Source organism: Uloborus diversus, chromosome 9, assembly GCF_026930045.1.
Source record: "Uloborus diversus isolate 005 chromosome 9, Udiv.v.3.1, whole genome shotgun sequence".
NCBI classification, from domain to species: Eukaryota; Metazoa; Arthropoda; class Arachnida; order Araneae; family Uloboridae; genus Uloborus; species Uloborus diversus.
Genome location: NC_072739.1, coordinates 89,769,064 through 89,790,597, shown reverse-complemented (window position 1 = coordinate 89,790,597; position 21,534 = coordinate 89,769,064). Strand labels below are relative to the sequence as shown.

The window sequence follows — 21,534 nt, the reverse complement described above, 5'->3', positions numbered from 1 at the left end:
CCTTTAATAATATACCTATTAGTTTGATAATCCTTAAAGTATTCTGGACAGTGGTGCCAAAACTCAGATGGATTTGAGCCGAGAAACAAATGTTGCTAGGTACGGTACTTTCAGATCATTTGGTTCGGAAAACGTAAAGCATCGATCTGATCACATGTTCAACTATGACGACAGAACACACGTTTTGCGTGAACCTTCCAGTACTTTACTTTTAAATATATCAAGGGACCTGAAATCGTTGCTTTTAAGAAATGAAAGCTTCACTCTCTCTCTCTCAATGTTTTATCAATTCTCAATATTGACATATCACAGTAGGAAATTTCATTACAAAAGCAGAGCTGGCTTTTGTATTGTCCTTTGGCAATGGGTTAAATATTTATTTCAGTTCTCGCTCAACAATAGGTTAAAATAAATATTAATCATTTGGGAAATATAACCATCCAATGTTTAAATTAATTAATTAACAAAAACGTTTCTGATTCGATGCATCGCCCTTCAAAACCATGCTTGCCACAACTTAATTACACACAAAAAGTTTGATCAAAATCGGTCCAGCCGTTTAAAAGCCTTATGGTGACAAACGTCCGCACAGAAGATTTTTATATATTAAGATATACATGTTTATTGTAAACCCTCTAGGTATGACGGGTGAAAGTTGCTTCTACATTTGAACGTAGCAATTGCCTGTTAGGTGATATTTTGATAGTTTAAAGTTTAACCCTAACTAGTGTAGATTAACCCTAAACTCCAGTAGATAGCTTTAACTCTTGACCACTTTTTCATTTCTTCATTCTCTTAAAATGGATCTTACCAGTAAAACAGTTTAAGTTACCGACCGGATCCAGTTCAGCCTTGTCAAAATAAAGCATTTCCCTGCATGTCAAACATTGCCAAAAATCAGCAATGAAATTAATGCGGTCATGCATGCAATGGCGCAAATTTCATTGATCATGCAACAAGAATTCATTCAAATTCAACCTTTTTCTATTTTGGTCAAACGTATAGCTTAACTCAGTCTTCATAAGTTTGATAAAATAAGAACTTTAAATGTTTATTTTTGTCTTGCCCGTGCAAAATAAATTATTGACTACAATAACTTTTGTTCTAGTTATTCTAGTGTTTTAGGACAAATTATATTTGAAGCCCATTTTGGGTGCTTTCTAGGTGATGCAAAATTGGAAAAAGTGAGAATTTTTATGGTTGGAAAAAATTTCTAAAATTGGAATAAATGAAAAATTTAATTTCAATTTTTGACTACAACCTTGCACATATTCAATTCCAATGCTTGATATAACTTTGGAACAAAGTTAACTCAAATAATTCTATTGCAAACTTTACTCAAATAATTTAGGTGGTGGTGCTTTGCATATTGAATGCTTACACATTACAGATTACACAAACCTACAAACACAGTATAGATTTTCATTGAAAATTCTTCTTACAATCCATGTAAAAACCTTTCTTGATTAATTTATAAATTATTAGCAGTCTTTTAGGGGTATTAAGATTCAAATAATAAAATATTTATTGAAGGGTATGAAAATTATCAGTTTATTAGTTTAATATGCGCATTTTAATTCAATTAAGCATGCTCTTTGTTTTTTCCTCATTTATGCTCTTGTAAAATGCTTATTTTGTTGAAAAAGTTTTTTTATTTTCTTTGAGTAAATTTAATTTTTGAAAAACATTTCTTATAGACTTTCGACATAACATTACTGTTCAGCCATCCCCTACAATGCGACCTGAAATTGCAGGATTGCGCATACCCGCTAGTCCAGAGAGCCCCCCAGCTTCTCCAAATCTACCTCGTCTTAGAGCTTATGCATGTAAGTACATAATATAGTAGTCTCCGTGCTTTAACTTTACTTCCATGTATGTTTAAATAAATAATTACGAGGTACCCTTCTGGTAAAATCTGCCCCTTAATTCAAAAGCAAAATTTATGATAAACATACAGTCAATGAAAATTTTAATTTTAGTTTATTTATTTAATTTATATTAGTTGAACCTAATCAGTATCATTATAGTTCAAAATACATTAAAAATAATCTTACTAATAATAAAGCTGAAAGTCTGTGTGTCTTGATCTATGGATCTCTGTTACGCGCATAGCGCCTAGACTTTTTGACACATTTTCATGAAATTTGGCACAAACTTAGTTTGTAGCATAGAAGGGAGCATCTTGAAGCGTTTTTTTGAAAATTCGATTTTGTTCTTTTTCTATTCCTATTTAAAGAACATTTTACCGAGCAAATTATCATAACATGTACGAGTAAATTACCAAATTATCAAAACGTGGAATTGTAACATGGGCAAGCAAATCAACATAGCTAATTGGCAAGAAATCCATCCATTATTTGTAAATACACAGGCCAACCAAATGACCTTTTAATTTTCTACTGTGGGCAAAGCCCTGCAGGTACCGCTAATATACATATAAAGTTCAAAATAATTGCGGTAAATTCAAAATCATAAAATATGAAATAAAAAGAATAAATATTCAGTTTAAAATGTTTTCAGTGTTACATATTCAGAATATTGGAAGCAGTTGAACTTAAATGAATCTTATTTCTTATTATTCACTGGAACATACATATATATATATATATATATATCACTCAAGGCAAAGTAATGAATAGATTATAATATATTCAACTTATATCGTTCTCAACTTAAACTTGATGTATTGCATTGCTAAAAATGTCTCCACCACTTATATTCTTTTTCACCCAGTTATTTGAATAATACCAACAGAAATGATTTAGGTACCTATCCAAATTTTCTTTTTAAGTAATTTTGTTTAAAATACTGAAAATTTGAGGCTACAAATTTAACTTTTTGGATTAGTTTCGTTAACCTTTCATTTAAAAATGCTTTCTTTAGTTTTTAATATCATTTGTTTTCAATGGTTATATCATGAACAAGGTTCTCGTTTAGTGACTTATGGTATAAATTTGCATAAGCATCAAATACTTATTATTTCTTACTTAAAATTATAATGAATTTATTTCCAAATAATTACCATTACTCAATCCAAGAAAAGTCATGATTAATACTATTTTATACATGTGAATATATATTTTATGACAAATAAATAAATTTGGTTATTTTTTGTTCTTAAATTTATCTTTAAAAGTACGATAAACTGACTTACTAAGGTTAAGTTATACATAACGATAATTTATCCATTTGTTTCGATCTAGAAATTAGCTGTAAAGACACTTTGAAACTGTGAAATTATTTCCAGCAGAAAACATGTCTAAAAATAGCTTAATTTATACATTTATACCCTTTAACAAAAATAGATATGAAAGCATAATAAATTTGTTGTATCTTCTAAAACAAAGTTCTTAATTTCAGTTAGCACTAAATGAATGGATTCCATTGGATACCCATAATCATGTCACAAGATTCACGGCCTTATGATGCATTGTATTTTGTCTGGCAGCTGTAATTAGGGTCAAAATAGTTACATAATCTATGCATAGAATTTCATTTTGCTCATTGATTTTTTTTTTTTTTTTAAAATTTTCATAGCAATTTTGTACATGCCCTTTTTGTTATCAGTTTCGCCATTACAATAAATTCATTCGATTTTTCAAAAAAAAAAAAAAACCCTCATTTAATGTTTTCTCAAAACTTCCGTTATGGTTTTTCTGTAAAAGTAGCTATATCAATTCTGATAATCCTACAAACTCTTTTTTTTTTACACAAAAATTTCTTGTCCATCTTTTAAAATTGAGGCATAATAAAGATAAGGAAATATTGTTGGCCTAATAAAATTGCTGATTTTTGTATGATAAACTTTGCCTGTATGTGTTATATGTTTTCCCTTGCAACTAAACCCTTTCTTAAAAACTCCAATTTTTAAAAAGCCTTTCAAGCCTTTGAAAGTTTTTTTTAATGTAAATTTTAGCATTTCTTATTTTGGTTTTATTGTCATTATTCCTTTGTGGGTTAGTTTGTTTCCATTGAACTTTTATAAGAAGCTGTTAGCACTTGTAATGTATAAATGTAACAAACCAACACATGTATCATTGGCCATTATTGTCCCCTACTCAATCTAATCAACTTTATGTATGATGTTTGTATAAAATTAAAGGCCAATTATAGTCGTTCTATTTACATTTCTAGTGTCAGAGTTGGCTAGTTTTAGGATGAACCAGGCCCATCATTTGGTTGATCAGGAGTAGATTTTAGAAACCTAATATAAAAATATACATTTTTTGGTATGCATTTTGTTCCCTCTCTCCCCCCCTCCTCCTGAATTGGATATGTACCCTTCTCTTCCCCTGCCGTAAAATGTTTAAATGGCTGAATTCCCCTAGAGAAATTTCTTGTTAAACAGCTGTATGTGGCCTAATTCCCTATTTGCCGAAAAGATAAGCTGGCTGCCAGATAGAACCAGGTGAAAAAAGTTCATTAAGAAAGATCCTGCTGCTTAATTATTCGGTTTTGTATATTTACATAATGCAAAATTCTATAGATTGTTCATGGTATTTTAATAAAAGCATATGAATTCAAATTTATGTTAGATGCTGTAACTGATGTTTTTTTTTATTTTAAATGTTTACAGTAATTTAGGTAAATGAAAGTTTCGTAATCTTGTGCTTAAGTTTCCTGGAAATTAAACTTAAACTTTTTTTTTCATTGTGTAGTGCCTGTTGATGGTGTGAAAGGCAAAACTTGGGGTCCCAGCACTGTTCATCAAAAGGAGCGTGGCCATTCTAGACGTTTACTGATTGATGGAAACAAAAGATGGTCAAAAAGTGCCCCAAATTTGGAAAAATCTCAGAGAGGTGCTTTTTCTAGTGTAATGTGTAATTATGGAGCCTTGCCTGAATGTGGTTAGTACATAGAACCCCAAAACTGCTTATTTGCTCCCTTCCCATAGTCGAAAACTGGTATCTTGTTACATGTATTGACTACTTTTTTGCTAGTGTGATTGCTAATTTGTATTGCATGCTTTTTGTGTGCCACTATATGTATTTGAAGGACATTTCTGATTTTTTTCTTCTACTTTACTATATGTTTATCTCTTTCCCCTCGCTTCTTTCTTTTCTTTTCTTTCCTTTTCTTTCGTTCTTTGTTTTATGTTGTAGTCCTTTGAAATGGTGTCTGAAAAATGCATTTAATATTATTTTCTGTGTCTGTTTAAAATATATGATAATTTAAGTTTAATGTAGGTCAATTATTGCGGGGTGTTAATTAAAGCATATTAAACTCACAAAGTAATAAAATATCAAGATAATACACCACATTTAAAACTACAGCTTGAAAGATCTTTTAAAAATTAATTAATTCATGACACTATTTTGAAAAACTTTCTTGAATATGATTTTTTCTTTCATGTCAACTCATCTGTAACAAAGTGTGAGTTACCTGATATGTATTTTTCTTCAAGAAAATAATTAAAAAAAATGATTAATCATGTTGCCATTTTTATAAATACTAAGCATAAAAACACTCATTTAACCCATTCTTTGCCCCGGCCGCGCAGTTTATGTTAATACTGCCCCGGCCGATTCAGGCTCGTCGCAAGAAAATGGTTCCTAACTGCCTTCGACGAACCTGTGTCGTCACGGCGTTTCTAGCAGTTTTTGCTTCGGCCGAATATGTGTCGGCGATCCTTCCATGGGCAGAACCCTGTTATTGCGCTTCTCTGTTGGGTTCTGGTGCTTTCAGGGGAGCAGTAATCAAGCTCTTTTCCTTTGACAAAAGGGATGTAACTTATAGTATTTCACGAAACTTGTTGTAATTTATTTCATTTTACTAAGATATTAACCTTTCAAGTACTCCTGGATGGGACACGTATAATGCTTCAAATAATCAGGCATTATATTTTTATCTTTTCGTGGAAGCTTTGTTTCTTAGCATTCTGGCATTTGACTCCTGATGAACAAGTGTGAAAATATTTCCTTACACATTAAACAATATTTCTACGCCTGAATAAAGCAAATAAACAGAAATATATTTTTCTTGTTATCAAAAATCCACCTTCTTACATAAGCATCCTTCACTAAATTGTTCATAATCCTCAAATTTTATAATTTATTTTACACAATATTTTTTAAAATTATCTGACACATCTTAATTTTATACGAGTATGTTTTTTTTTAAATTATAATTTGTTTACTACGCTTTTATTTATTTTTATTATTTATTTATTTTTAAATCGTGATATTTTCAAACTTAAATTTCAACTTTATATATTCGTGGCATCCTTTGATGGATTTTTAGTGATACAGTTTTGAATATTTTTAATTTCACAAACAAAAATTATGACGACCGCATTGATTATACGTAATATTTGACCATGCAAAACATAAAATATATACTGCAGTACAAATGAAATGATAATATCTTGTGTTCTTTTCGCTTTACTCATACGAAACGAAACATTCCTTTTCCCCCTTTCTTTTTCAGATTTTATTTATTATTTTAAAATAGCTCCAATGTTTTAATTGCACCTTCTTTTATGAGATTTTAAAAATAGAAATAAAATATTTGGTTTCTTTTCAATAATCAAGTTGTCTTAATTAGCAAATAATCCTATGAAACTAACTAAAATTTATCCAAATATGTTTTAAAAAAAGAAAAACAATCCAACTCGATTTCAAGCAAGATTTTCTTTTTTTTTTCTTCTAAAGACATGTTCTCAAATACAAGCAGTAAAGCTTGCTTTGAAATTCCTTTCTGATTCAAACTGTTTTGTTGTAAGAAAATAATGTGGAAGGGTTGACCACAAGACACTAAGGGGGACACCTCCTTAGGGAATCCGTCCAGGCCGCCTCTGTTATTCCTCTCTCAGCTGGGGGCTTTTAGTTGCATAGGGAAATAGGGGATTAGCCGCAAGTTTTGATCTTTTGTAATCATTTATCTTTGAAATACTTCCCACGCTTGAGCAACTGATAGCTGGACACTCAGAAGGGATTTAAAAATCATCGCAATTACGATAAAAGAACCGAAAAGCAAAGAGATGTCTCTTTGTTTATTGGTCGTTTTGATGGGTCACAATGTATCAAAAGGCACCGAAGAATACTTTTTATCCTCTTAGAAAATCATTCCCACAGTTAAAGCGTTTTTGTCCATTCAATTTTGGATCGATCAGTCAATTGTTTGAAGAATGTTTTGTCGAGCCCTTTTGAAAGGTAGATCATCTTACATTTAACAGTTTTGATTTCTTAAGTGTATAAAAAAAAAATGATCTACTGAGATAAAAGCAAAAAGAAAAATAAATCAATAAAATAATTAGTGTTGTAAAAATAATTTCTTTTCATTCTATCCTCTATTGTTTATTTTCCCATTATGTACTGTGTAAATTTAATGAATATTTCAGCACATATTAGCAACCTTGTATTTTATTGCACTATTTAATTCAGTGCCAAAAAACTAATAAAGCGAAGCGATTTTCGAATGCAAGCTGAACAGCAAAAACAACATTAAAATCCCGAGAGCAAAATGGGGAGAAAAGCGCTATTACAACGTAGCAAAAAGCAACTCTGTTTGTTATCTGCGGCATGCGCATTAAGGGGTTTCGGGCTGATCATGGAATGGGTTAAAGTTTTAAATTAACTCATATATTCAAGAGTCACACATATGACAACAGCCAAACTTTATTTCCTGTTTCCCAAGAGTTTTAAATTTGTAATGTCCAGCAAAAAGAGGACGAGGTCATAGGATCTGAAACTCATTTCAACCGAACGATAAATATTTAATAAATGTTGAATTCTTGAACAAGGATTTTATTTACTGATTTTCAAATTTTTCACAATATTTAGTATTTTAGGCATTAACAACAAGGTGTAATATCGAGTTTTGCCTATTTTACAGTTTGATTTCCTACTTGAGTATGCAAGTTTTCTAGTGTCAATACAGTAGAACCTCCATTATCCAAACCTCGATCAACCAAAACTCTCCGTTAACTGAAGTCGGTTTTGTCTTCACTTTTTTTTTTCACTTTCTACTATCATCCAAAAATTTCTCTTAACAAACACGCATTTAAAAAGTTTTTTTTTTCTTTCCCTCACATTTGTTTTGTATGCAAGTCATCCTTTCCAAACTAAGAGTGCAGATAACACTAAGACAAAGTTGGCGAAAACTTTTGCCAAATTTTTCAACTGGCACAGATGAAAATGCTACAGATGTTGTAAAAGTGTTGCTGAATTTTCAAGCCTTTTTAGCATAATGAAAGGTTTTGAAAATTGTAAGCATAGAGAAATCACAGTTTGGTTGAATTGTCTTCCTTCCAGTTGCTCAATGATGACGAATTAATATCAGCAGGCCGAAATTCTCCAAAAGAAGAAGATGTTGAAGATGATAGTGATTCCGGAGTAATTAAGATCATTAATGATGCTTTTGAGTGTTTCTTGAAATGCCTTGTTTGGTTGGAACAACAGGAACAGTGATTCCTCTGAACTCATGCTTTTTAACAAAATTTCGGGATAGAGCTGCACGGCAAAAGGATGGCCAATTTACACCAGGTGAAAGTTCCATTTAAACCATTGTAAGTTTTTGTTTCAGAGATAAATTCATTTTTAGTTGTAATTTTAGCTAATTAACAAATAAAATAGTCATAATAACAGTTCAAAGACGATACTACGTATTAAAATAGATTATCATTGATGAATTCTTGATTATCCGAAAAGACTGATCAAGTAGAAATGCATGAATGTATTTTTATGCATTTTGATTGTATGCATGGCTAAATACTCATTCCTGTTTTTGTATGTTTTTATGTAAGCTTGCTTTTGCAATGCCTAATGGAAAAAAAAAATTGTTTTTCAAGGTCATGAAGAATGGCAGTTAGAAAGTATGCCTTTGCCAAGACACCACACCCTTTACAATGAAACCGATTCTGAAAATAGTTTAAAACGGCCGGGAAATTCTGTCAATTTGGGTTTGTTCAACGTTGCTGCCATAGTTAGTTGTATTGCTCTTGGTTTTGACATAAGACTGGTTACACAAACTTCTGTCCATCCAAAGCTCACTCCTGTTTGGTCTGATGATGATGATGAAGAAAAAAGGTGGTGGTCTAGGGAGCAAGGTAATGTAAAATGTTTATATATTTGTATGAAAATGAAGTTAAGGTTGTGAAGTAGTACTTTTATGAATTTGGATGTAAGTCATGATACAGCCATATATATGCATGCAGTTATGAATAAATATATATTTTTTTTTTTGAAAGAAATTATTGCATGAAAATAATTAGCAAATAAACATTTACTTATTAATCAAGTTTTGGTTGCATCAATTTTAGTGATGTGAGGTGTTTTTACTTTCTTCTATGTTTAATATATAGAAGAAAGTATTGGTTTTGTGCAAATTTTCGAATTTAGAATTTTGACAGATTTGAACATTCTGTGATGTGCTGAGTCCATTGCGACCATTTTTGGTAAATATCCATCTGTCTGTGTGTGTGTTTCGGTATGTGTGTGACTGGTTTTTTGTGGCCGTTCTACAGCAAAAACTATCTCATGAAATTGAACAAAATTTGGTAGACATATAAGACCCTATGTGAACTTATGCTCCTTAGTTTTTGGCTCAAATTCCTCCAAGGGGGTCGAACAATGGAACATTTCTTGAGTTATGCCTGCTCACTATTCCACTGGAAATAACTAGCGAAGTCAAACAAAATTTGGTCCATATATTGCCCCTAATGTGTACCGGTGTTGATTCAGTTTTGGTGTAAATAACTCAAACGGGGGCTGAGCTATAGAACGTTTTTTGTTGTTACTTGTGATTGCTATATCTCAAGAAATAATGAACAGAATCAAACAAATCTTTATCGACAAGTAGCTCTTAGAAGGTACAAGAGCTGATTCTATTTTGGCGTCAATAGCTGAAAAGGGGGTGGTGCAATCAAACGTTCTTTCTTTTTCATTCAAGTGTCATATCTCAAGAAGTAATGCTACGTTCTGGAGGAAATTTGGAATAAATGTAAACCTATATGTAAATATGTTGGAGCGCCAATCGCTGCAAGAGGGGTTGATTTTTTTTGGTCGAATAAAAATAGCTTTATTAATGCAACAATAAGAAAAATAAAATGTGACTGTCCTCTGCATATTTCGCGTAATTTTAATTGTTGGAAGATGACCGGAAAATCAATGATTTAAAAATTTTAACTGTTGCCATGTCTTGTGTTTGTTAACAAATAAAATATTTGTTTTTATTTAAGCAAGGCTTTTTAAGTATTTTTGAATGTTCGCTCTTTGCTTTGCTTTTGTGATAATTCGGAAATTAGGATGGTCCTCAAGTTTTTGCGTGCATAATTATGTTTTTATTGGGAATATTGCTTCCTCATTAAGCATGGGGAGGGATCAGAATTCATAAGAAAAATATAGAAGAAAGTTTCGTGATGGCCACAACATACTAGTTTTTTTATTGAGGAGAGCTGAGAATAGATTTTCTAAGTATACAGTGAAGCACTGTTTATACATTTTTGAAGGGACTGAATAAAAAAAGCGTACTATTAAAAAAACATATAATAGGTATAGGTTAATGTGTATTAAACTCTGCAGGGACGTATAATTAATAAAAACATATAAAAGAGAAACATAAACGGTGCTTCACTGTTCTTCAGAGAGTGCTTGTATCACATTCAAGTGCGTTTACAATGACATCACTCCTTAGTCAAGAAATGTAATTAAAAATCTTGATTATTATCAAGTATCTGATCATATTTTTGCTCATTTATCTGGTATTGTGGATGCTTGCACAAAGTTAAGTATTTATAGATTGCTAAATACTAATGTGATGTGTGCGCTAATTCTTGAAAGTAACGCTTTTTCTTACTTAAAGTTTGTTGCATTTATTTTTGAAAAGGTGTAAACTTCAGCCCTGAATGTTTTTACAAGAAAAACCTGGCTTTGTGTTGTATTTAATTCAGCTTCAAAGAAAAGAAAATGTGGTGTATGTTATGTAGTTCTTCCTTTTTTTGAATGTCTGTTCTGATAGACAAACTTCTAATGATTAATGTAGTGTAATTAATGACTTTTATTTTTATCTCCTTCAAAAACTGTAATAATTTAGTAATATCAATAAAAAAAAAAGAAGAAAAGAAAAAGAGAAAAAAATGTCAACAGTCTGTTGTTATAATGCTATTTTTCTTTCTTTTTTTTATATCACTTGTATGTTTCATCTTATGAGAGAGGAATCAATGAGTTTTTTTGTTTTACCCCCTATGCAAACAGGAGGAGGGTCATATAAGTTTGATGTGTGTGTCTGTGGCATTGTAGCTCCTACCGAAGTTATTAATTAAAAACCGTGAAAATTGGTATTAGTAGTTTAATAGAATTTTTGTCACATTTCTGATACGTTCAGGTTTATGACTTTACTGTTTTTGCTGAGTGCACTATAACATCTTTGAACAGTGCATTAGGGTGTATCAAAAAAAACTTTTTCTCGAAATTCAATTTGTCAAGCTGATAAAAAGTTGCCCCTACCGACCCACATCTTACATAAAAAAAATTATCCGAATCAAAAAATGTTTAGATGTCCCGCATGAGGCCTAAAGTTTATAATTTTCTTTTAATTTTTTTTTTTTTTTGAATAACAGAAACAATGTTGAAAAAAACTTCTTGATAAATGTACACAGTAAAGTTGAGAAAAAAGTACGGAGAAAAAAAAATATCATAAACATTAAATAGGTCTCCCACATTTGTTATTAACTTTTGTGATTGTCACAAAATACAAGGCCATGTGGCTTGATTACAAACGGGGTTTCCAGTCCCGAAATCTAGATCCCGAATCCTGCGGGATCCTGCATGATATTTTGCAAGATTGAGAGCAAAATCCCGCAAGAGTTCCAATCCCACAAAGATTTTCTATGAAAACGTTTCCCAACTTTTGCTGCTCATAAAACGAATATTTTCACAAGCATCATTTGAAGTTTGTTTCATCTACCTCATATTTCTGCAAGAAGAGCAAGAAAACGATGAAAATGAATTTGTATTCTCATTCAAGGTTTCAGTTTCATACGTTCAGCAATTGAGAAAATGCGTAAAAACTATAAACGTTTTTGAAAACTGTCATTAAAATTTAAAACCCAAAAATTTGCGCCTTAGGAAAAACTGAGACCCGCTACAGTAGCCAAAATACAATTTCAGAATGCTTCAGTAAGCTTAGAAAACACTTAAAACCTTTAACTTACTAAACCTGCATATATTTCTCTAAGAAGAAAGGAATGAAAAACCTATCATTATTTATGCTCTCTAACCTGTAGAAAATGCCTGCCATGTTTTTTCACCTTGATGCTGATATTATGAAAGTGGATGGTACCTTGAAAACTATGTTGGATGAATTAGCTGAGAAATCTGCAATATTCGGCAAAGAGGCAACAGAAACTTGGATGAAACACAGGATGACTCGCTGTACGTTAAGCGGCTCAAGTTTTTTAATGTATCTTTTAAATGAGAGGTAAAATTAGTAAAGTTATGTAAGGAAACTGTGATGGTGAAACCCATTAGCATTCACTCATTGCTGTAATGAATCAAATACGCTGATACAATGACCAACGTTAATGTAGTTAAATTGCATACAGTGGTACACAAAGCAAAGACAACGTATTTCTTCAAAATTTCAGTTCTTGAGCAAAAGCCAAGCATGACTCCCATAAGAAGAGAAAAATATTAGAAAAATTATTAGAAGGTCATGAGGTTTGTGAACATCTTTTGATAAATGTCTACAATTTTTTAAACTCAAAATAACTGCTGTGGAGTCATAGCCCACGTTTTCATTGACCACATTTTTTTTTTGTGCAAAAAACCTTCCCTATCCCATATGAAGCAAAGGGCACACTTTTATGTACCAAACGATAGTTGCTGAGTATCATGTGACTTTGCAGTACTCTTGAAATGGTGTACTGAAAAAGCCTCCAGCAAAACTCACGCATCCTTTTATAGCTGTTGAAAACTAGTAGTATTGAAAAAGTTTGATGTAATATGATAATACACATAATATCCTACATATGTTTTGGTGTTTTTATTCTTTTGTGCAATAAAATGAAAGCAATGTTTTCAAGATAATTTTATAACTTTTCTTTTTTTAACTTCACAGAACTAACCTTACAATATAATCAGAAAATAAATTAAAATAATTTTTATCCTTTAAACATAAAGAAATGTATCAAAAATTATTTATTAGCAAAGTTATTTTTAAACCAACAACATTTGCAACAAGAAAAAAAAAAGAGCTAATATATTTTTATTGAAAACTCTAACTTGAACTTTTAAAAAACATTGTTCACAATGGGGAGGGGGGGGGGGTATTCTTCAATATGACCCCCCCCCCCAAATAATCGTCTGTATCCGCCCTGGTAATATTCCATTAGGTTGCTCCTTATCTTATGGCTGTGATTTGTGGTCAGTTAAGAGCTTCTTGTCAATGATTGCCTAAATACACTGATTTGCTTACACTTACCAGATAGTATGATATATGCATATAGAGCAAAGTTTGAGTTACAAGAACTGCTGTAATTTTTTCTTGACATGAAATTTCTATTGGTTTTAATAATATTCACAGGCGGCTGCTCTCAGTACTAATTTTTGATTGCTCTGTTAAAAATTATGCTGGTGAATTTCTTTCTTTTATACAAGAAAGAAATGATACACTATGTGAAAAATAATTATATTTTTGTTGTATGCTTTGCTTCCTAGTAATTAATTAACTATGTGATTACTTGTGTGTGATAATGTTAATACAAAGCATGGTACCTATGACGCAACTTCATGAGAGGGTTTTTAAATATGCATTTCGGGTCTTGCAAGGCATGTTTTTTAATGATTTATTAATGCAATGATAGTTCATTAACTAGAAAATAGTTCAGAAATTTTATTTTCATTTTTAGGTTCTCCTCTGTGTTTAGGTTCAGAGTTTGAATTTTCTTCAGCATCAGGATATCGACACAACACCTACCATGGCCAGACTAGGCACTATCGACCTGGATTGAATTTCGATTTTGCGATTCCATTGCACTTTACAGATTCTCCCCAACATAATCCAAATGCTAGCTCAGCAGGCTCTTACACTCCACATGCTCAGAGTCCATGCCGGAAATCTTCTACTACAAGTAATGAAAGTGACCATGCTGCTACCAGCTCGAGCTCAGGTTTTGGACCTTCACCGTTAGGTAAAAGCATTGCTCTTTCTTTCGACAACGTAGTTTTATTAACTCTGTACAGCACAATTTTGCTTTGCTATTTTTATAATATAATTAAGTATGATATTAATTATAAAAAGGGTATGTAAAAAAGCTTAAAATAGGATCTCAACATAATGACATTTATGTTTTGCACAAAACAGGAAATTTCAGACTTGATTGTATATAAAGGTGCCAAAGTAATAAACAGTGTTCTGTACAGTAGACCCTCATTTTATGCTGAGGTTACATTTTAGGAAAATAAGGCATTAATCAAAATTCCATAAATTAAGACTTAAGAGTAGTTTTAAAATAGGAGTTTGGTTCAATAACAAAAATATATTTCAACCTAGTTATAGATAAACATATATTAAATATAATGTGTATTTTCGATACATGTGAACAACGGGCATAAAGAAAACATGAATTATCTTAGTGTTTCTAAAAAAAAGAGTTGGTTATGATTTGGCAGTCTTTAATTATTTTTCTCTGTAGTTCCTTGTATAGCATCAACGCATCCATGATCACTCATGTCACTTCCATGATGGGATCTTCCTTCACAGGGAATGGCTCAAAATTTGAATAGTGAAAGTTTTTCGTTGTGTATCATCCATGTTGATATCCTTGTTAATTTCATCCTCCTCTTTCATTTCTAAAAGTTCTTCCCCTTGTGAGCACTGCATATAGTGTCGGATTAACTTCATTTCTGGAAAGAGCTATTGAGCCAATCGCAAAAGAGTCTCAGGTGGCTCAAGCTCGCTTATTAGCGTGCCAAATTGCAGTTTTTTGCATGTTATCTGCAATCTCAGGAGTTTGGATTTTGAAAGAGGGTATGTATAATTTTATTTTTTTGCAATGCTGCATCCGTGTAAAATCAGAACTCATCCACGTAAAACAAAATAAAGACGTCAAATTTTAAACCGCATATAATCAAATCAGCATAAAATGAGGGTTTACTATATTTGATTGGGAACTACTTTATTTGTTGTCAAATGCTTCATTGAATACTTTTTAAACTGTGCATTTAAACTGTTGAATAGAATGCAAACAGACTGTGTTCTATTCAACTATGTAGCTTGTTTGTCGTGTCAAATCATCTTAAGAAAAGCTCTAAATATTACTTTATTGGTCTTTTGTTTAAAATTAGTTTTAAAAGTCATCTAGCAATGTAGGTGTAATACAGTGATTTAAAAATTTTAGAAACTGTATGTTTCTAAGTATTTGATTTAGGAGTTAAAATGAATAAGGTTTGAAAATGAGCTAATTGGATGCTTAAAACGCATCAAAAAAGGGTACTATGGTTACACATGTATATTGTGCAGACATGAACTACACACATTTCAGTAAATATATTTTATCATTGGAACTATAAATCATTTTTTTATTTCTCAACTCTGTGAAATATTGATGTTAATAATAATTATTCCAGGTGTCTCATCTGTATTGGAACGTATGTCTTATTTAGATTTCAATAGACAAGAAGGATATCACACTCCTCCTCCCCATTTTCCGGATCATTCTCGACAACCAGAAGTTTCTTATCACTACTACCAAGAATACAGAGGTGCTGGAGTTGAATCAGTGTGTTATGTGGAAAAAGTTTATGCTGATCAAACAAGACCCGACGTTTACCATGTTGAAAGGTTGTATCCCGAAAAGAACTACCAAGAAGGTTTTCATGCTCACGATATTCCCGGTTCCCCTTCTCCTTCAATGGGGCACGTGCAGCCTCGTACTCCTCAAAGGATAATTTGCACTCATCGAAGGACTTCATCTAATATATCTGATAATTCTAATGCTTCCTCAAGTATTAATCCTCTGTTTCGCACAGAGGATAGTGAACATGACTCCGAAAGTTATTCTCAATCATTGCCGCCTTCAACGATAGCTCCTTACCATACGCCATACGTGACAGTGATTACTTCTTTGCCTAATACACCCAGGAGAAAAAATAGTCAGGATAGTGCCGTGTTTGACTGCAGCTATCGTTCTTTAGCTCATTCAAAATTAAAATGTGGTATTGATAATACATCTTCTCCTACGAGGGGATGTCTTATCAATTCTGCAAACAATGCTGATGGAACTCCAACAAATGGGACGCCCAATAGCAGTTCTAGATGTTCTTCTAACGAGGACAGTGGTAGCACTTCGCGGGTCCGCTTCAGCATAGACGAAAGCGACGAGCCCGCTGTAAAAACTGTAAATAAAGCTTCTGGAACAGATGATCTGAAATCTCTTTTAGACATTCCATCAGATGGACAGGCAGAAGGTGGTACCATTCCATTGTCAGATGTGATGAGAGTAGGAGACCAACGACAGTCGTCTGTAAGGTAGTAAACTATCTGTCTTCAAAGCAATTGAATTGTATATACTTGCTGTAGGGAGATGAATAACTTTTCCTACTGAAATAGTTTTCATAAAATATAAATTTATGGTTTGTAACTGAAATGTGAATATATTTATACAGTTGTGTGTGTGTATGTATAGCATAATCAATGTTTAAAAATTGCAAAATAATTGCTTTAACAAATAAATTTCTACTATTCCATTTTAAGAATAAACATAAAAGTTAAAATGTTTAATCTGCAATGTTAATGTCATAGTTTGAGATATCGAAATGGAATTTTTAATTCTCTTTAATTTTAAATATGAAGATAGAAAAAAATAAATAAATAAGACTTATAAAATTAAAAATCATTCTTTTTGCGAAATTAATCTTATTTGCATAGAGTATTTTAATGCATTGATCTTGCTATATAGACACTTACAAAACAAAGACTTTGCAATACTATTTTTTTTTAAATTAGTTGGTTGGTTTGAAAATTTTGTTTTCATAATGCTATTATTTACTTTAAAAAAAAAGATTTTCTGCCTGCTGTCAAATGAATTATCTATCGAAAATAATCAATTTGTTTTAGAAGAAGAAATACAGTATTGTGGCAATTAATTAAAAAAATGCATTTTTTGCATAAAATTCCATTTTACTCATATTTTCTATGAATATTCAAAACTAATAATTGAACTATGCTCCACGAGACATTATAACATCACAGACATGTTTCGGCATGGTATGTACTAGACTGGTCCGTAGAGTTTTAAGTTCAATATATCTTAACCATATGCCAATAATGACCGAAATTAGCTTCTCCATTATTGTGCAGTCAAACTTGTAAAATTGTTTTTTGACGCAGCTCATAAATTTTCTCTCTGATTTAAGTCTGTTAAATTCCCGGGCCAGTCCAATACAGTAAGTTTGATACATATGCAGTACTTTTTTTTTTCCCAAAGAAGGTTACTTTCAGGATTTTTTATTTTTTTCCTTACAATAGTTTGCTTTCTGATTGGAACTGAATGGGGAAGTTTAGTTTTGTTTTATTGCAAATAAACCTTGAAAAGTCCGGCATGCCGGAAAATTCGAATTTTCCGGCATGCTGGTCAACCTCACTTTTTTCCAACATGCCGGATAATACAGTAAATATAAATACAATGAGTCAGGCATTAGACTTTCTTTGTATCCAAAACAATAAGCAGTCACATTTCTCTCTAGTATTTTGTTTTCCCCTCTTCTAATGGGGTTGCAGTACAGGCACTGCCTTTTGCAGACCTAGTGTGATCCCCCAGCACAGCACCCACTAATTCACAAGGCAGCACTATCGGTGGGGTGCCATAGCCTCTAGAATTTTGACGGCCAGTTTTCCCACTAGATGGGTGGCACCTGGGCTCTATTTGATTCGAAACAGCACTAGGAATTTAATTTTGCCAAGAGATACTCAATGCCAATTGAGTACTCAAGGATCTTTTACATGCCACATAATCATATGACATGGACGCTGTCAATTTTCTGCATTTCGAAAATCTACCGACTGGAGCCATGACCAAACCTGCGCCTTTGGGCGTAAGAGACCAGTTTCTAACCACTACACCACTAGTCGGCAGTGGAAAAAAATAAGTGCAATCATATTCATAAAATGTTGGCAAGCTGGTTTGTCCACACTAACCTCAATCAATCATTCAATTTCATGTGTGTCCCATGTTGTCCGGTGATTAGGACTTGTCTTTACTTAAGCAATCCAGGCTCAATTCATCACATGAGAATTAATGGGGAATCGCATGGGGGCAAGAATTAATTCATTGCATGCGAATGATTTCTTTCTCTATGTGGCAGTGCAAATAATCCTATAATTTTATGCTTAAGGTTAAGGAGTCAAGAGATAGAAAAAAATGAATTTCGTGTACAAGAATATGATTGATTGTTTTAAAACCATGCAATCTCAAGTTCTAGAGTAATTTTCTTGAAAATGCAAGTTAATTTAAGACTTTGTTTGAATTTCTATTGTTTTATTCTTTTAATTTTTATTTATTTTTTGAGTTCCAAAATGAAATTTTTAGATTATCTAGTATTATTGATACCAACTCTTCAAAGTTATTTAAGCTTTTGAGGCAAAAATTCTTTCTAGTACTTGAGCTTATTAATCATTTTTATGTACTTTCTATTGGAATTGGAATAATATTTCTCTTTATTTAGGATTTTCTCCTAATGGGGTAGGGAGAATTGTACTCCATATAATATCTGTTTTTTTTTTTTTTTTCAAATCTGTGCATTTTATCCACAAGCCCAGCTCCTCATTTCATATTTAGAATTTAAATTTTCCCCCAAAGGAAAAAAAACAAAACAATTGGTGGAGTGATACACCTAAAAGGTACTTGTTTTTGTTGTTTGTATTTTTTTATTTTTATAAATGGTTTTTAGGAGAAATATAGATGGACTAATATTACAGACATTCGTTTTTATTTTTCCGAATCATCAATTCATGCATCAAAAAATTTACATTTTTAAAACTCCTTTATTGTTAACAGAATTGTGATACTATTTCATTGGTTTGAGGGGTAAAAAGAGACTTTATTGTGATTTCCTATTTCTTTGTATACATTTCTATTTTGCTATTCTTGTAGTATTTCAATAGATATACTGCATTCACACAGAAAAAGTCAACTCCAATTATTCCAAACCTTATCTCTTATTCGGATTTAACTTTTAATATGACTTAATTGCTGGTGCAATATATACTATACATAAAATTTACCAATGTTTTCATCTGATTATAAGCTGGTTACCTTAGATATCAGTGTTCAAAACATATTTCTGCCATTCAACTCCATTTTTTAAAATTTTTTGCCTTCTAAAAATGAACCACTCCTTTTTCCCATGTTGCAAATGGTATTTGAACTTTTATCTTTCATTGGTGGACCAATTCTGAATTCTTTTACTATGTCTGTCTCAGCTGTGTAATCAACTGATTCTATTATTACACAATTTTGGAATCTGTCATCATATGAAGCTGTTTTTGTCATCTGTACATTGTTTTGCTGTCAAATCTTATGTCCATTCCACTATTTCTTGGTGCATTTTTCCTAAAAGCTGGAATTCTTGGAGTTCATTAACTAACTCTTCTCAAAAGGACCTCATAAAATATTGTTTGATTGAATTTTACATGCTTGACAAAATATGCATCATAATCTCATTATTTTGTAATGTTACTTACTCTTTTATTCAAAAAACACTATTGTAATTGTTGTTTTGTATGGCAAGTTGGAACTTAATCCATATAAATGAGGTCGATCACTAAGCCAAATTATGTTTAACATTTCTTGGATAAAAATCACTTTTGGAAAAAAGATAAACCACATGAAACACTTTTAAAAACAGGATTAAAATTTAGCAGTAAAAATTTAAAAAGTAAAGTGTTTTGGAAATGTTTGAAGCCTGTAGTAAGAAGACTGTTTGACGAGGACAGGAGGTAGTTCTCTGACTCTCTAGTATAAAGTGTAAACATCACCCATTTATAAAATTGAAAATCTAAAATTTCTCCAAAACATAACATTTTTGCCCAAAATTTCAGCAAACTGTATTTGTGTTGTATTGAAATAATTCATTTTTCGAGCCCTACATGAAAGCATTCCCCGGAGTTGCAAATCTCCATTCTGGAACGGTGGTTTAGCCAGGCAGTCATGCTCAATGCAGTATTATAATTAGTTGAACCAGTTTTGAGAGATAAATATCATTTGATGAAACTGTCAATATCAAAAAAAATTGTAGCCCAGTGTCCCCAACCAGTTTTTATGTTGAAAAGAAAAGTCTCAAACTGACCAACTTTTCCCCTGTGTGTATGCCTAAACATTCCTCTGAAAGCTGAGTGGAGATTAAGAAATTTTCCCAGTTTTCATTATTTATGAACAACATTCTTGTATTTATTGACATTTGTAAGATTCATTCAGCATTAAATTATTACTCATCTTTTTAAACCTGAAGATTCATTTTTTATTTGTTTGATTCAGGTAAATGTGATCTAAATGTATTTATTTTTGAATATAACTTCTGATACTCATAATGTGACTAGATTATAACTTTATATCGACCAGATTTTTAGTAATTGCATCTCTAAGCTCTTAATACTATTACGGTAAACCCCTGATTATTCCCGGAATAGGGTGGCACAGTAACTGTGGATAAGCAAAAACCACGGATGACCTGAATAATAGGTTAGAAACGAAACTCAGGGTATACAATAGCTAAAAAATATGAATAACACTCACACATACATTTGAATTATAACTAAAAACATTGCTACATTACATCTACTAACATTGAATATAAAAAATATAGGTAAAATCTAAAAGTAAACTATAACACAATCATAAAAGTTTAAAAAAAAAAATAAAAAGACCCGCAGATAATCCAACGGCCGATACCTGGGGGTTTACTATACTATATCATTAACTTTATTATTTTTGTTTTAATTAAGAGTTTAAATTTATACTTTTTACCTTCATATATTTTTTGTCATTATTGGACAGAATTTGCTTGAATAGAAGCTTAGTTACAAACTTCAGTATTAATGTATTAACTTTGCTTGTAATTTTATACCCTATTCTTGAATTATTTCCTTATAATGTGTGGTGATATTGGAAAGAACTAAAATCTGTAAACTTGCAAAGTTTCCTGAGCTTTTTTATTACAAAGTACAAATGAAAGACAACTATTTATGTTGATCATATATAGCTGTGCACTCAGATCTTGAATAACTTACTAATATTGCACCTTCTACTTTTGTAATAGGACTACTATTGTAGCAACGTTCTTACATTTATTATGTAAATCAGTGCCTCATACGTTCTCAATACATAGCTGCTTGTTAGGTGTGCATGAGAATGAAATCAGTTATTTGGTAATAAAAAATAAAAAACATGTAATGTTTAACTACTTCACTCTTCATATGCATCTTTTCATTGCTTAATACCAATTGTTCAGTTTAGAACTATGAAATAGAAAAGTAATACAGGGGGTTAGCATAAAGCAATATCCAAGAATTTATATTTCATAAACTATTACGCCTAGC

General features: G+C 31.6%; 1 protein-coding gene across 1 annotated transcript in view; it reads left to right on the top strand.

The window, feature by feature from the left end:
• Positions 1 to 16,471, top strand: part of LOC129229759 (mitogen-activated protein kinase kinase kinase 11-like) — a 44,048-nt gene extending 27,577 nt beyond the window's left edge. Inside the window, exons 6-10 of the mRNA XM_054864131.1 lie at positions 1,698 to 1,826; positions 4,659 to 4,847; positions 8,789 to 9,046; positions 13,847 to 14,128; positions 15,567 to 16,471. Of these exons, the coding sequence (XP_054720106.1) occupies positions 1,698 to 1,826; positions 4,659 to 4,847; positions 8,789 to 9,046; positions 13,847 to 14,128; positions 15,567 to 16,471 (1,763 nt within the window). The remainder of the gene's footprint in view (positions 1 to 1,697; positions 1,827 to 4,658; positions 4,848 to 8,788; positions 9,047 to 13,846; positions 14,129 to 15,566) is intronic.
• Positions 16,472 to 21,534: the final 5,063 nt, after the last annotated feature.